Source organism: Falco peregrinus, chromosome 11, assembly GCF_023634155.1.
Source record: "Falco peregrinus isolate bFalPer1 chromosome 11, bFalPer1.pri, whole genome shotgun sequence".
In the NCBI taxonomy this organism is placed as follows: domain Eukaryota; kingdom Metazoa; phylum Chordata; class Aves; order Falconiformes; family Falconidae; genus Falco; species Falco peregrinus.
In genome coordinates this window covers 7952615-7968330 of record NC_073731.1, presented here as the reverse complement: position 1 = coordinate 7968330, position 15716 = coordinate 7952615, and the positions used below count along the sequence as shown (strand labels likewise).

At 36.5% G+C, this 15716-nt stretch overlaps 1 protein-coding gene across 3 annotated transcripts in view; it reads right to left on the bottom strand.

Moving 5' to 3' along the window:
• MACROD2 (mono-ADP ribosylhydrolase 2) overlaps positions 1-15716 on the bottom strand; it is an 892420-nt gene that overhangs the window by 606157 nt on the left and 270547 nt on the right. For all 3 annotated transcript variants that reach the window (XM_055816691.1, XM_055816689.1, XM_055816690.1), the window contains exon 5: positions 12786-12902. In XM_055816691.1, coding sequence (XP_055672666.1) covers positions 12786-12902 — 117 coding nt within the window. The remainder of the gene's footprint in view (positions 1-12785; positions 12903-15716) is intronic.

The window sequence follows — 15716 nt, the reverse complement described above, 5'->3', positions numbered from 1 at the left end:
CATCAAACAGAAGCAACACGAACAACAAATGGAGAAGGAAAGAAAGCTGAGAAAGGGCGAGAGGTGGCTGGGAAAACACTAAACTGATAAAGGATGCTCTGACAGTCTATGAAAAGACACAATAACGATACGGAGATATCGCCGCTAAAAGTGACTGCCCAAGAAAGTGGTGGAAACATTTGAAGTCAAAAAACACAGGGGTAGAGGAGGGATAATATACTTGCCAGGCACAGTATTCAGATAAGAGACACTGTAGTTAAATCTGTTAATTGCACGCCTGCCATCTTATCAATTTAGAGGCTAAAGGTGCAAGATATAATGGATCCTGGGCTTGGAGCCAAATCACAGCTCCTGCTGTTGAATATCCAGCTACTATAAGCCAATAGGGGTGCTTTTATTTTTTAAAGCATTGGTAGGTAAACCCATTGTTTTCCAAATATCAACAGCACATCTCTGTTACAGTCTCTCCAATAAAATACACAATGACCCAAATGAGCATTAGCACTGGTTTGTATTAAGGAGATCCTGGAGCTAATAGACAAATAAAGCCCAGTATCAAAGAAACACACTGAGTCCCTCTGCCACAGGCTGGGAGATGCGTTTGGCTGCTTTCAAGTGAGGGAGGCGTGGGAAGAGAACAAGCATGTGTACCGCATATGTGGCCAATAATGGCACTACGGAGAGGTGACCACCTCGGAGGCATTCGTTTCAGAGCAGAGCTCACGCAGCTGGCCTTGCCCAAAGCCTGCCCAGTGTTAAAGCCACTGAATTCACCTCTTAAAAGACCGGGCAGATAGGAAACAATTCATTCACCTGATGGTGATACACTGAAATCTCAGGCTGCTCACACTGGCAGCCTGCTGTAAACACACAAGACAGGGACTTACCATACCTGCGTCTAACATTAGTTGCTATTTATTTAATAAAGTAGGATTCTTATGAGGAACTAGATTAGATAATGGCTTACAAAGCCATTTGCTTATATAACTCTGCTTAAAATCCAACACCAAATAGCAGTGGCAGAAAATTGTTACCAACTGGTGCCGGTACAGTGGCTTACTTGAAATGCACTGATACCCTCAGTTTGTTCATGGTGGGTAAGTCACTCCAATACAGAAGTCAAATCCACAGTTGGAATTAATTCAAAGAATACTTTTATAAGCCAAGAATATTCCAAAACCTGAAAAAAAAAATATTTTCCTCTCCTATGAAAAGATAGTCAACCTAAGCCAGATTTGGACACTTTCTCTTTATCGTTGCCGTCCTGCCAACCCACCTGTCCAATGCATGTTACACACAGAGAGGGGTTTTGGTTTTTTATTTTTAAACCGGCGCTTAAAGTCTCTATCCCTGCAGGCATGAAGGCAGCTCTCAGCTGTCTGGGAGGAGAGCAACAGCAGCGGAAGGAGCTATGCAGCTACAGTTTCTTCATATGCCACAGGAACACACAACACTCCAAACAGCATTACAGTGTGTGACAAAGGCCAAAGTCTCCCAAGCTCTTTGGTAAATGAGGTAAGGACTTGTCCCACCTTAGAAAATTTCCTTTCAGAACATGCTGTGTCTGCCGTACAGGGTATTTACTCATTTGTGCCACCCTGATTTGGCCTCTAAAATACCGTTGCTAATAAAATAAAATTAAAAAAAAAAAAAAAAAAGAGAGACCAATAAAGTCCTCTCTCATTTTCACCCTCACCTTCTATGCATGACCACAAGAGGTTCTCTGAACCATGAACTAACTGCTCTTTTAGATAAAACCATCAGTAGAAAAGCTAAATAAATTATTGTCTACAATCAACAACAAAAAGGTAAGGAAAAAATAAGATGAAATCTTACAGTGTTTTGAGATCTTGAAGGCTTACAGATTACACTAATTTCACAAAAAGTGTCTGGGGAACTTAGAGAAAAACTCAGATACCCCAATTGCATAAATAACATTTAATAAAGAAAAAGGACTCGTGGATCTGCAGCTGCAATAGGACATTCAAGTATCTATGATTCATAGACCTCCGACACGGATCTTCTGCCAGTTCTTTAACACCTTTCAATTCCCCACGGGGCCAAACCTGTATACAAGTTGTCTTTACTTCTACCCTATTTGTTCCTGTACTAACACAGTGGCATTCAAGTTGATCAAGCATAATTTAGATAATTTTTCACACCCACATCTGGGCTGTTGGACAAGTCCATTCCCTTGCCAAAAGCAGAAAATCCAAGAAAGGCTAAAGTGGTGGCTGTGCTGTACAAGAGCTAATTTAACTCAGGAGCATGAGCCAGTGAGGAAGGCAAGGGCAATGCTGAAAGCATTTTAATCATAACCACTGTAAAAATTTTAATCCAAACACAGGGGTTTTTCTTGTTCTTTGGTGGGGTTTGGCTTGGTTTTTTGGTCTTGTTTTTTCTTTTGTAATCTGGGGATAAATCTCAGTCTTGGCTAAAACTAATTTTTATGTCAAAGACAATCTCCACTTGAACAGTCCTTAAGCAAGACAGGTAATAAATATTCCTTAACAATAAATCACAACAAGAGGAGAGTTTTCATGCCCTTCAAAACCATGCAATATGAGGGGTCCAAACAGTGATGGAGAGGCAGTTTTCTTCTTAAGTTGTGGTTCAAACCCCAAACTCATTTTCTGAAGTTGTCTTTCATTACCAAGTGCAAGACTATGATTTAAAATGACTTGGTTTGCATCTTTCTTTATGTTTAACTCTCTAATCTGAAAGAACTCCAACATATTCATGGCTCCCCAGTCAATTTTGCGTTAACTTCACTTTCAGCTTCTCATGAACAGGGCTGTATTTATTACAATAAATTAATTTTAAATGAACAGTCTTCCCTGGAAACATTTCTGCTCTTTTTTTTTTTTTTTTTTTTTTTTTTTTTGGGGGGGGGGAAGTGTTTTAAACAAGATTACACCTCTGACAGGATTACACCTGACACAATTGCAATCTTTTACTTGAATGAATTGTGATTTTCAAAACTGCAGGCTTTCAAGAGCATATTATATGACACTATTTTGCCATCCATGACACCTCTCAAAGTCTCAAGATTTTTTTCCTCCTCTCTGGTTCACATATAACATGACTGGAGTTTCCCCAGTTCTACTGGAGAATTAAAAATTAATAATGTGGCTGTTAAAACAAAAAGCTTCAACAAGAAACTGTTTCCTCCTTTGTGTTCATGGGTACTTTAAACCATTTACAGTCTTGACGACCTAGCCCATGTAGGCTAACATATTAAACAATATTCTTACTGTATTCTTACCTTCCCAAAACCTACCCAAATGTTTAATTCTAATCAAACACTGTATACTGAAAATACAGTAAGAAAGTTGTGAAAAATAAATGTGATGCAGGCAGACATACACATATTTAGATACCAAAAATGTTATTTTTACTGTTGCAAAGCATTTGTCCTTTATGCATTTATTTATTTATAAGCCCTGAAAAGCTTTGGAAAACTACCAACTCTTTTTATTGAAAACTAAATGTGAAGCATACTTAGAAGTGTGAAGCTATGTATCAAACACATTCTTTATTGCCACGTTGAAACATTACGATGGTCAGACATTTCTCTGTCCATCTCTTTCATACATCACTAGAAAATACATGAATTTAGACCACTGTGTCTGAGATTAAAGGGCATTCAGTATAACTCACTTTTCTGATGAGCCAGAAGAGAGATCTGTAGCATGACAAAGAGCTAAGAAAGAGTATGTAAGAAGATGCATTCAAAGTTGGAATAGTTATTTAAATATCACTTTGTTCCGGCTTATTACTGCATAAGTTATATTATACAAATTATATTCACCTACAAACCAGCGTATGAGCAGAAACAGATATAAAAAAGTTTAGACTGAAAGTACTGTATCTTGCATCAAAACACTTTCGTCTTAAACCTGATTCTAGAACTATTATCAGTTACTTGGACTACCGCTGGGTCTTTTTTGAATATTAACAAAAAAACAAACTAACAAAGACATTCAGAAAGTTGTAAAGCCCAGATGACAGTTACTGCTGTGCCCTGTAGATGACGCATTTCAAAGTTCCTCTCTATTCCCAACAGTGAAACTTCAGTTCTAATGCAACAAGCTAAAAGCGCTGTGCTGCAACTACTAAAAACTAACACTTCTTTTCTCTGAGTGTTCTGAAAATGGCCAAAAATCAATGACATCCAGAACCTATTTTTTCTTAACAGCTAATTCACCTAAAAGATACTGCCATTTATCCAGAACAGAATAAGTGGTAGAACATTGGCAAGTTATGCAATGGTGTAAATATTCTGTGACACTTACTAGCATGCACAGAGAAAATATAAACACACATATAGATAAACAGATGTACAGCTACAGATATATAGTAACATAAATGCATCCCCTCCATCTCTTGGGTTTCCTTGTTTCTCTTTTTGTAAAAAGATACAAGATCACTGATGATAACTCAAGAATCTTCATAAACATCATTGAAAACTCATGAATACTAAAAAGGAAGGAAAGAATCTGAGAAATTTGAGGTGAAATTAAAAATTAACACCTAATGTATCCTCTTCAACTGGTGCAAAATATTTCACACAAAATTAAGAAAAAAATAATACAAGTACAAAGCAATGTTAAGGGGGATGTTATCAGAAAACTAAAAAAAGGAGAACTAATTTATCATAAATTTCTAGTACTGCACAACAACAACAAAAAAACCAACATTTGATTTTGATCCCAATACTAAAAGGCAAAACATCATGGATAATGGCATAGTTTCACTAGTACTGAAACAGGATCTTCAGCATGTAAAACAATACCCCCCCCCTTTTTTTTTTATTATGTGGTTAACCAGTATTTAGATTCTTTCCTCCAGCAATTAAAACAATATTTACACCCTGCAGCCTCATACCCGATGTCTTCTTCCTGAAGAGAAATCTTTCAAATGTTTGACCTCAGTTTTTAACCAAAAAAACAGGTTTTGGTCTTTGCACTTAGTTTATGTGAAACAGCCTCAAGATACCTCTGCTTAATGAGACAAAGGCCTTTTAAAAAAACATTTTACATCACTTTCCCATTCTATTCACTTTAACTGGTCTAAAGGAATTACATTACAGGTAAAGACTCTTGAAACATTCCTACTTTTCATTTGTAAGATTCTTTAAAAATATATTCAGGGGAAAAAAAAAATAATAACCTCAAGTAAACAGCAAGGGTTGTGAGCAAATGAAGAATAACAAAAAAATTACAGCACCTTTCACATCCATATTTTTCCTTTTGCTTTATTTCAAAATAGTAGAATGAAAACAGCTATGTTCTGTGCTATTACCTATGAACTGACTATTTCCATCTGCAAAAAAATTGCCATATTTTTGGCCAAGGAATATGCAGATTCAGCACAAAAAGGAATCCTATACTTTGCTTGCAAGAAAGAAAATTAGGCTGTACTGTTTTTACAACATTCCAGCTACAATAATATAATTATTATTAATCTGAAGAAATGATATGAAGTTAATGACCTCCGAGAGGCTACAATTTTAAACCTTCTTCCTACCCTAGGGAGATGGAGGATCAGCAGTTAGTGTTCCAATTCCAGCCCCAAGCCTGTGCCAACGTATTTTATAAGCTAAATCCAGGTTTGGGAGACAGGCTGCATATTTTTCAGAGACTAACCCAGCATAAATCACAAAGTGCCAACACACTATGAGGTTAATGTTGTGTTTTACTACAGTAAGCATTTAAAATGAGACAAGCAAAATTCAGGCAGACAAAATCTCATGCATCAAAGATTAATTTTTCAAGTACTGAGTGTAGGCTTTGGCTACTGAGGGAACGTATTAGAGTGGGAGCAGCAGCAACTGCTGCAGTTAAAGGAGCATAAACATCTCCATTATAACCCATTGTAACCCCTTTTCCTTGTCAGCTGACTGTAGCGATCAGAATTTTGTTTATTTTTCTGCTACAAATTAGACTTTTTTATTATTATTATTTGAGTAAAAAGAACTAACTATATTCAAGGAAGAGGGAAGAAGGAGGAAATAAAATATATTAGCCTTAAGGGGCACAACGCCCTGCTCCAGTGCCAACATGCCTGAGGAATGACTATATGCCACCCGTGTGGAAAGGCATATTCCAGTGCAAAATATTTTTCACCGAATTAAGAGACATTTTAAATAGCACCTTACACATAATTTAAGCATTAGTAAAGTGTTTATACCTGGTTAACTTACTCTCAATTTCTTGCAGGAGGGATCCAGAGGGTGACCCCAGCACACTGAATGCCAACACCACTGAATGTGCTACCAAACAGCGAGGGCTGCCACCACCACCACGCTACACTGCAAATGTACTTGTGTAACTGCTTTCAGTAACACCAAGAATTAGACCCTTGCAAAAAATTTACATGTCCAGAATTACAGAAATGAGGCCAGGGAGGGAAATTCATGGCACAAGTTTCTACTGCCTGCCATTACACTATATTAACACCCACGTTATAAGCCAACAGTGGAATCAAGTACCAAGCGAAGGGTTCAGTCCTCCTCTCAATTTTGTCTGTGCCCACTCCTGCCCCGGTGTTCAGTGTTTCATGACCAGTTTGTAACAAGTCATGCCCAGAAGAGGAGGATTTAGAATGAGCAGTGAAGTATAATATTATTATAATAATATTGTAATGAAATCGACAGTGCAATATTTCCTTTAGACACAATGCATACATTTGTTAACTGAACAATTTGCTGTGAAATAACAGTTTCCAGCAGTACATGCCATAAGTTAACCACAACATGGCACTACACAGAGCACTGACAAACATGCACTCCAGTCCATTCACAATTTAAATTTCAAGGAATCTATCCATTAAAAAAATGTATATGAGTTAGGTTTGAATCCAAGGACAAAGACCATATACTCCTGTGATGGAAGATACTCGCTGATTCATAACTGCACATTTCAACTGCTATCGACAACACTTGTCCCTTTTCTACCCAAACTGATAACAGACCTTGAGCAGACTTGGAAGAGAAGATCTTTGAACTTGTTTACTAGAAGTTGATAAATTAATTTCCACCATTCCCCACAAATCCTAACTTCTCCCTTTGTGTGTGAGTGGGGTGGGGGTGTGGTGTACATAAGGGAAAGACAAGCCATAAAGATTTACAATATTGCATAAAACCCTCTCTAAAAATCTAAGCAGGTTTTAGGACCAAAATAATAATATTTCCCTTCCAACACATTTACAGCATATGCAATGTATGCTATTGTTAACAGTGAATATAGCAGGTCATTAAGATGACTGGAGGCAATTAGACCAAATTAAAACACAGTAAAGACATCACTGCACCTATTTCCAAAATGGTCATGCCATACATAAATTGAGCTTATTAAAAAAACAACAACAAAACCAACTTTGAAACTTAAACACAACTCAGAAGAAAAACACACAACCATGTACAGGGTTTTTTTTAACCATTAAAAAAACTTTCCCAAAGAAATCTAAACAAAAATATCACTCAAGAACAAGGCATCTTGGGCATTTGATTAATATTATCTTGCTTTGCTTCATTTTAAATTTAGCTTTAAATATTTAAGTAATGATACTTGTTTAAAAAAAATATGAACAAGGGATAGCAAACAGCTGGTGCAGCTCAGCATTCTTTCACAAAATAACTGTCTAGAGCTTTTTCTGGCTATATCTTTTTTTCCAGTAGGTGTCACGCAGTTTGGCTACAATGCTTACAATAATGTGATGCTACTCAGGTAAGACAAGAGTATAAAGACATCCCTCCTGGAAAACTATCGTAACATTTATGAAGCTTCAATTATGCTTATCAGTAGCCTTTTTCAACAGAAATTTCATCAAACTTCAGTCTAGTTATACATCTGGTGGCACACCTGTTCTCACTTAAATATTTAAAAGCAATTGTGAGAGAAGATCAAGGTCCTTGGACCAACTGGGAGTTAGACTTCTCTAAGCAATCCTCTCCTGTCCACATATTGCTCCCTTTTAATGCCTTCCTTTTAAATTCCCACACTTATTTTCCAATTCCCAGACTTACCTCCACCTGGAAAAAATAGGGAGGTAGCAAACTGAACAATCATGCAAAGATAATGTTCTGCACATCAGAACCAGGAAGAATAAAATATCTCTCTGACTCTCAAAATCAGAAATTTAGAATAGTTTGAAACAAATTTTCTGTATTATTACATCATCCAAGGTTTTAAAAATAAGGAAACAAAGTTCTTTGTGGAATCCCAGAAATTCAGATATAAGCTGACTATTATGCCCCATTTTTCCAATTGACCTGTTTTGGAGTACTGGAATAGAGTTCTGTTTCTGCATAATCGACCTTATAATTACAGCTCTTTATGTGTTTTCCAGAAAATATGGGGAGATTTAAAATCAGTACCCTTACAGCCTCACTTTAAAATAATATCCTCCAAATGTTCACCTGTAAAATATAGACATTAATATCTATATAATAGAAGCATACTTTTTAATCTCTACTTTTTAATCTCCACTTTTTAATCTGATTAAACAAATTTAAAGGCTGATTCCTCCTACTGCGTTTAATACTAGCACTCCTCCTAACTACTTATTTCACAGCAGGAATTGTCTTTAAGAGCACATTCACATTATTACTCCAGAATGATCTACACAGTGACTTTGGACCAGAAGACTATGCTATATGTGGCACTTACTAAAGGATATTGCATAAAGTACTAAAAATATCAACGCAAACAGAAAAATTATTCAAAGTATTATAGCTTTATTAACAACATAAACCAATGTATTAGAAACTGCCTAGCATTTCCAGCAAGGTACCTCCACTGAAAGGCCACCTTTCAGATTTAATTTACCAGTCATTGGCTCTATCCCATATTAGAGGCTGTAAGCTTTTATTTTCCTCAGTTTAGGGGTTTTATTACCAAATGTTTTTCAGAAAATAAAATAAATTATTACTAGACATACTAACAATAGAAAGATAGTTTGGCAGTCCTTTCCTGCAAGGTCAGGGTACCACTCACCTGTACTGGGTATCATCACCTCATTTTCAGTTGGTTTTCAGCTGTTAAATACCTTGTGGAACAGGACTGTTTTTCCTAATGTGGTCTGAGAGGGTCTTTTTTTATAGTGAACCTCTGCAAGCAGGTAACAAGCCACAAGGCTGTTATGGACCCTTGGTTCCAGCCACAAACACAATTTATATTCAGACCATTTTCTGCCAGTAGAGCCAACTGAGACTATTAATCAAATGAGAAAGAAAACAAGCATTTGCAGAGCTTTAAACAGATACTGTTCATCTGTTATTTAAAGCATGACGGTATCACAGTACTGCTCAATGTTTGAAGACCAGTTGTACAATATTTAGAATGAACTTTTCTTTAAAAGGAACAACAATATGAAGTACAGAAGTAATTGATGATCAGTCTGAGAAAGCATCTCAGAGCAAAAAGCGCTGCCTTTTTCAGCCCTTCAAAGCGCTATGAAAACTTGGGTGCCTGCATAGGTGTTTGCTGAAAAACAACAATAGATGACATCAACTAAATTATGTATTCAGCAAATAACTGTTGGCATTTGGGGGGGACTTTGTGTAGGCTTTTGCAGCACAGAAGGCAGATGGTGATTACAGCAACTTTTGTAAAACTATACTGAACGTTACATTAACTGGTAATTAGAAAACTCAATTTGATTTCACTTCTATTTTCATACAGACTATTTTTTGGCATTCAGAAAGATGTATCTTGAAAAGTCCATAACGCAACATCTCTAGGCTATAGACATGTTAATCTTGGTCTATTCACACTATCCGAATAAAAAGATGAGTAAAAATGAACTATTTTATGTATTGTCTCCCTAAACATTTACTGTTACTTGTGTATTTCACAAACTGAAATACACAAGTAATGTTCTCCAACTCAGATGCAACAAGAACAAGTCACAGAAAGCATCTATACCCTAAATAAATCTTTGCATTTTTGAGTCAGACATTTTTCTATCGTTCCTGTGTGAAGAGATTATTTAGCAGAACTGTTCTTATTTAACCCAAGTAAACACAGCAAAGCATTCAATAAAAATACAATAGATCATAAAGGAGATTGCCAGAGTGCTTATTTACCAACTACCATCTTCCTAATAAAGCATACCTCCCCTTCAAATGCCAAATTTAATTCAACCTCCTCCACGTTGTCTATAAAACAAAGCAATATGCTGCATAATCTTTGAACACTAAGTCTTCTTTAACATGGAGTCCTCAGCTAAAGCCTGAGTCCTGCATCATACAGCACACATGCAGGCTCCTCTGTCCCAGAGCAGTTTTGCTTATTTCAGCAAACTGCTTCCAAGCAAAGCATTTCAGTATCAAGAACGAAAGACAAGAAAATCCCAGGGGTAGGAAATATGATTGTAACATTTTACAATTCTGTTAAATAAGATAAAAATTACAATTCATCATGCTAGGAAACACATTTCACATTTACTATCATTATTCATTCAACTAAAGTCACAAGAAGAGCAGAGACAACAAAATAATCATTGCACTACTCAAACTGTTAATGGATTATTGTAGTTGGTCTCCTACATACGAATAGATAAGTGAAAAGCAAATTCATTGTGAAAACTGGGAGTTATCCATTCATCTCTAACCTTCAACAAACTGAGGACACACAAAATTGCATCACAGTATATCTGGATGGGGAAGTCTGGACCTCCCATTGTGCTGCTGCTCACATCACAAAAATCATATGTAAAATAGTTTCCATAGTTAAATTGTCATACTATTATGACAAAGTGACATGGAGTTACAAAAAATGTCCAGTGACTATAGCTCTTTAAAGTATGAAAACAGAATGTTGATTATTCACTTTCAGACAAATGGTCTAAAAAGTACTATCATTTAATGAGCCTACAACCTTAAGCTTCTAAAGGGAAAAGTAAAAGAAAGCAGTTGGTAAACAGAATATGTTTTAAGGAAAAAAAACCCTAAGAAATCAAGAGTATAACTCTCAGCCTCTGCATGCAAAGTGTACACTTCCCTCCCTGTTTGTCAGTTAATGTAGCCTTTCCCCCTCTCATGTTGATGCACGATCAAATACAAATAGACATCTCTGGTACAATTTCATTTTCTAAAAATATTGATTAAGCAGAATATTGACTTTTCTCCATGTCTGGTTACAGTACTTATTACCAACTGCAAGTGATAATGGGTTTTCCCACTGTTTTGTTTATTATTCCTACATAAAGGGCAAACCAAAAAATTCTTCTATAGTCTTTAAACAGGATGCGATTCTACAAACCTAACTTGCAGCATAAGACCCATTAAACTATTATAAAAGGTAAAGAAAGGCCATGCCTCTAGACATGGAATCCTCAGCTAAACTCCTCAGTGTTCTCTTTCTAAGACAGTTCAGTGCTCATTGCTTTGATACCTTGTGTTTAATTTCTCTCATTAAACATGGGAAGAATTCTGCACCTATGGATAAGTAGCTTTTCTATCCCTCCCAACATTTTTTTTTTTAAAGGGAAGAATTAAACATCAAAAAATCCCCAGCAGAGTAAATTATAAGGTGTTCTCTAACAAACCTATCCATTTTATAGGAATCCAGTGAAGATTTTGGTCATATACACACTCACTGTAACAACCACATTGCATCTCCCTCAACCATTTTCCTGACCTCTAGTCAAAGTAGCCTTTCATAAATAATCATTAATACATGGAGAAACTATGTATGAAATACAGTTAAGTTTTCCCATATATAGCAGTTATCACTGTCAAGGAAATAATTGGTAGCTCTCATCATCATCATAGAAGCTGCCAACAGATGACTGGGAACACAATTTTCTTCTTTACCTAAGGTATTAAGGACCACAGGAAGCTGAAAAGATGCCTGCTACTGCATTAAGCATTTGATTTTACATGGAAAATGTATAGAATAAATTAAGAGAACAGATGTAAATACTTTTGAATGAGCCATGTTCCTAGTGCAGACTGCATATAAAAAAAAAAGAGCTTGAGTTCTAGTTATATGCTGTTCATAATGCTTTCTTTGTACTTGTATCATCATATCTTAATATACTATTCTGTCAGAGCCTTACTTGCAGAGATTTCCTATTTTTCATTCTTACATAATAGACTGGTTGACCAATGTGCTGTCAGCATGTTCGTTTTTTCCAAGAAAAACTCAGCATCTACACAACAAGGTCAAATAGCCATCTTCTTATTTTAAATAGGATGGGAATTTTGACAATTCCACTTTCAAAGTGAAAAAACATTCCAGCACTGAGCTGCACCCTGTCGAAAGCTAAAGTGTGACAGCTGCCTTCACAGTAATTGCCAGTCCGCCTCTACGTAGCAGCTGAAAACACAATACATCACTTTGATCTCCTTGGCTCTCAAAGTATTCACAATCAAGGAATCTGCATGAAGAATATGAAATATGCAACATTTCCAAAAACTGTCTCCGTGGAACTTAAATATGATAATGTATATTTTGTTCATACTTCATAAAGCATTTCCAATCCTTTATTATGCATATGAAAGGATATGTTTTAGCTTGCAAAAAATAAACATGAAAGATGCTTTATACTTTAGAGACATGTAGGTTTTCATTGGATAACATAGGTGAAATAATTGTTTAGAAAAGCCTGAATTGCTTTGAGGGGAAGATGTTATTACAGAACATGGTTAATCAAGTCCCACTGCTAATTTTCTAAAATGAATACCTTGTGGAACTAGACTACAGGGAAATAAAAGCATGCATACCAGCTCCACGTGCTTTCAACAAAAAGAAAACTCTGAGAAAGGGTCAACTTACATTTTGCAGGTAGGTCGTAGCCACATGTAATTTTTGCTTGCCCAGTCTCACAGCCACTCAGGTTGCGACATTCAGCAACCAAGCAGGGCCCAGCAGCTCTGTGTATACAGCCATCCACTACAAAAGCAAACCCAGAAACTTTTAGTTATTAAAAGCCAGTGTTTATGTTGTCTTCACACAAATACACAGTCACAAACATTTACTACTCATTTTACATTCACTGGACAGACCTACTAATCTATAAGTAGATATTCAAATACATACAAACATTTTTTCTGCCAAAACTAGTCAACGTGTTTATAAAAAAAATAATATTCAGTAAACTTCTGCTAACTGAAAACACCCAGAAAAGGTAAAGCAGAATTAAAATTTCAATATTAGAAATGTCTTATTCAAGGTTCTAAGAATTTATCGCTACAAATTATGAAAACAAATTTGATCCCCAGCTAAATACCAAACTCTCTTTTACTATATACCTCTGATACTTCTACAATCACGCAGAACATTTAACGTCACCATCCTATTAATGCCTTATGCAAATATTCCAAAAAATAATGCTTATGGATTTGAAATAAATACTTTGCTTTGACCTTTTTTCTTTTTTACATTTTTTTAATTTTGCATTATTCATGCAATACTTTGAACTTAATTAAATAATAACTACTAAAGGTTGCAATTGCAGCTAAGTATGCTAGAAAATTAGTAGAGTGCATAGATCTTATTACCCTAAGGAGCCAGCAAAAGTGTAGTAGCAGCAACAAAGAATAAAAAAGGCTGCTGGCACGGCATTTCTGCACTCTCACCGTGCAATCAAAGAAATGATTTACTGTAATTAAGGCAAAGAGTTTAAGAAAAGTGAAACATACAAAATAAGGGAAATATCGTGTGCATGAACAGTCACTACAGTAAGGCCCTAAGTCAGCACCAATGATGAAGTTCATCTATGAGAATAACCATATAGCCTACAACATCAAATAAAAAAGGGTAAAATGAGCTCAAGCATAAAGGCTAAACTAATGCTTACGGAGACAAGAAAGAATGATTCTGTATGCATATCGTTCAATATTTATTTCAGATTTCACTAGTTCAAAGTTATAGCAGTACCCAACAGCATGTGTGAAGCAATTAAAACAGAAAAGGTTTGCAAAGCCAAGTGTAGATAGGTTTTCAAAGATGCACATAATCTGTTAATAGCATAAACTGTGTAGCTTTTTACAGGCTAGCAGTGTAAGATCTGGGCAATACAAAGCGCAGGCGCTCAGCACATCTACTGACCGTTCACTGCCCACTGGGATGCAGGGAGACAGGTCATCCCTCACCCCACAATATTTTTTCAAGTTGGAATTGAAACAACAGGCCTCTCTGCGTTAAGGGCATAGCTGGTTTTGCAGGGTGTTGAGTCTTTCCCTGAAGCCACAGATCCCTATGTCGAGGAACAGATAACATCTTTATCAGAATGAAGGCATCTTCTCCTAAGTGTTAAAAACCTGATTGCCTTTCCTGAGGTGTTCTCTGCCAGACTTAAAATTCAAATGACACAGCAAAATCGGACAAGCAGTTCCTGGTAATACTCCATACTCATCCTGGACACGGTGCCACTGGTTTTCAAAATGCCATTTTTAAAAACTTTATATTAGACAAAGATAATTACAGAATCATGTGATTTTGCACTTTCTATGAAATTTTCTAAAATTTTCATATTGAAAAAGATGTGGGTGCTCAGCCACCATACATAAGCATGTCGTGCACTCTCTATGCCAAGACACCAAGCCTTATTACTCTGTCAGCTGAACTTTTGTTTTTAACTTACCCAAAACCTCTGCTCGACAGACTCCAAGATGCTAAATGCAAGAATAATATTTTGTAACCTCAAGGGCAAAAAAGAATGCTTGAAAACTATCCTGTGCGCATAATATCCAATTTAATTATTTTAACTTAATTACTAAATGCTTTTCCAAACCAAGCAGGATAAGTAAACCAGTATGTGTTGAAACCTCAGGTATATTTTTCACAAGCATCACCACCATGATCTTTACCAACATTAATGCTTCTTCCTGAGACAGTAACATAAAAACAGCACTGATGCTTAGGACTAGCACTTTCTGCATGACGCTTTACAGATGAAGAAGTCTTTCACCTCATGGGTACCAGACAAGGACTCAAGTTCATGCAATTATTCTCTTGGCAGTGGATTAATCATCACCACCCCTGAGATCCTTCTTGTCCCTAACAAGTAGGCACCCTTCCTTGAGCAGTGTCTGTACAACGATTTGTTTAGCTACCCTCTGAACGAACCCATCTGGATAAATCAGGCTCCTTTTCCCCAAACTCCATTCACTTTAACCCCAGCCCAGCTCAGAGCACAGACAAACATCACCTGCACAAAGAAACCACTTCCTCTGGCAGGGAAGTGGAAGCACAGATTTTTCCACTTCTAAATCTGCAATGTATTAACATACCCAACATGTTAACATACCCAACATGTTAACATACCACGTGCCAGATCAGCTGTGACAGCCAACACATACGCAGTCCCAGCTCCCCATCTATAAACCATCTCATGACAGAATAAGCATGCTCTTAATGTACGTACAGCTATGATACAGATGGTATGTCACTAGTTTCATGGAGCTGGTTCCACACAGGTCCATGCTCAGTCTTTATAATCAAAATAACCTCCACAAAGATAAAAACATAATTGAAATCCCTGGAGGTATTTAAAAGACATGTAGATGAGGTGCTTAGTGGATGCGGTTTAGTGGTGGACTTGGAAGTGACAGTTTACTGGTTGGACTCGATGACCTTAAAGGTCTTTTCCAACCTTTCAAAAAAATTAAACTGTTAATGGAGGAAAATAAATTCTATCATAACCAATTTAAAAATATGACAGGGAAAATGGAAGATATCTGCCAAAATGAAACAACTAGACGT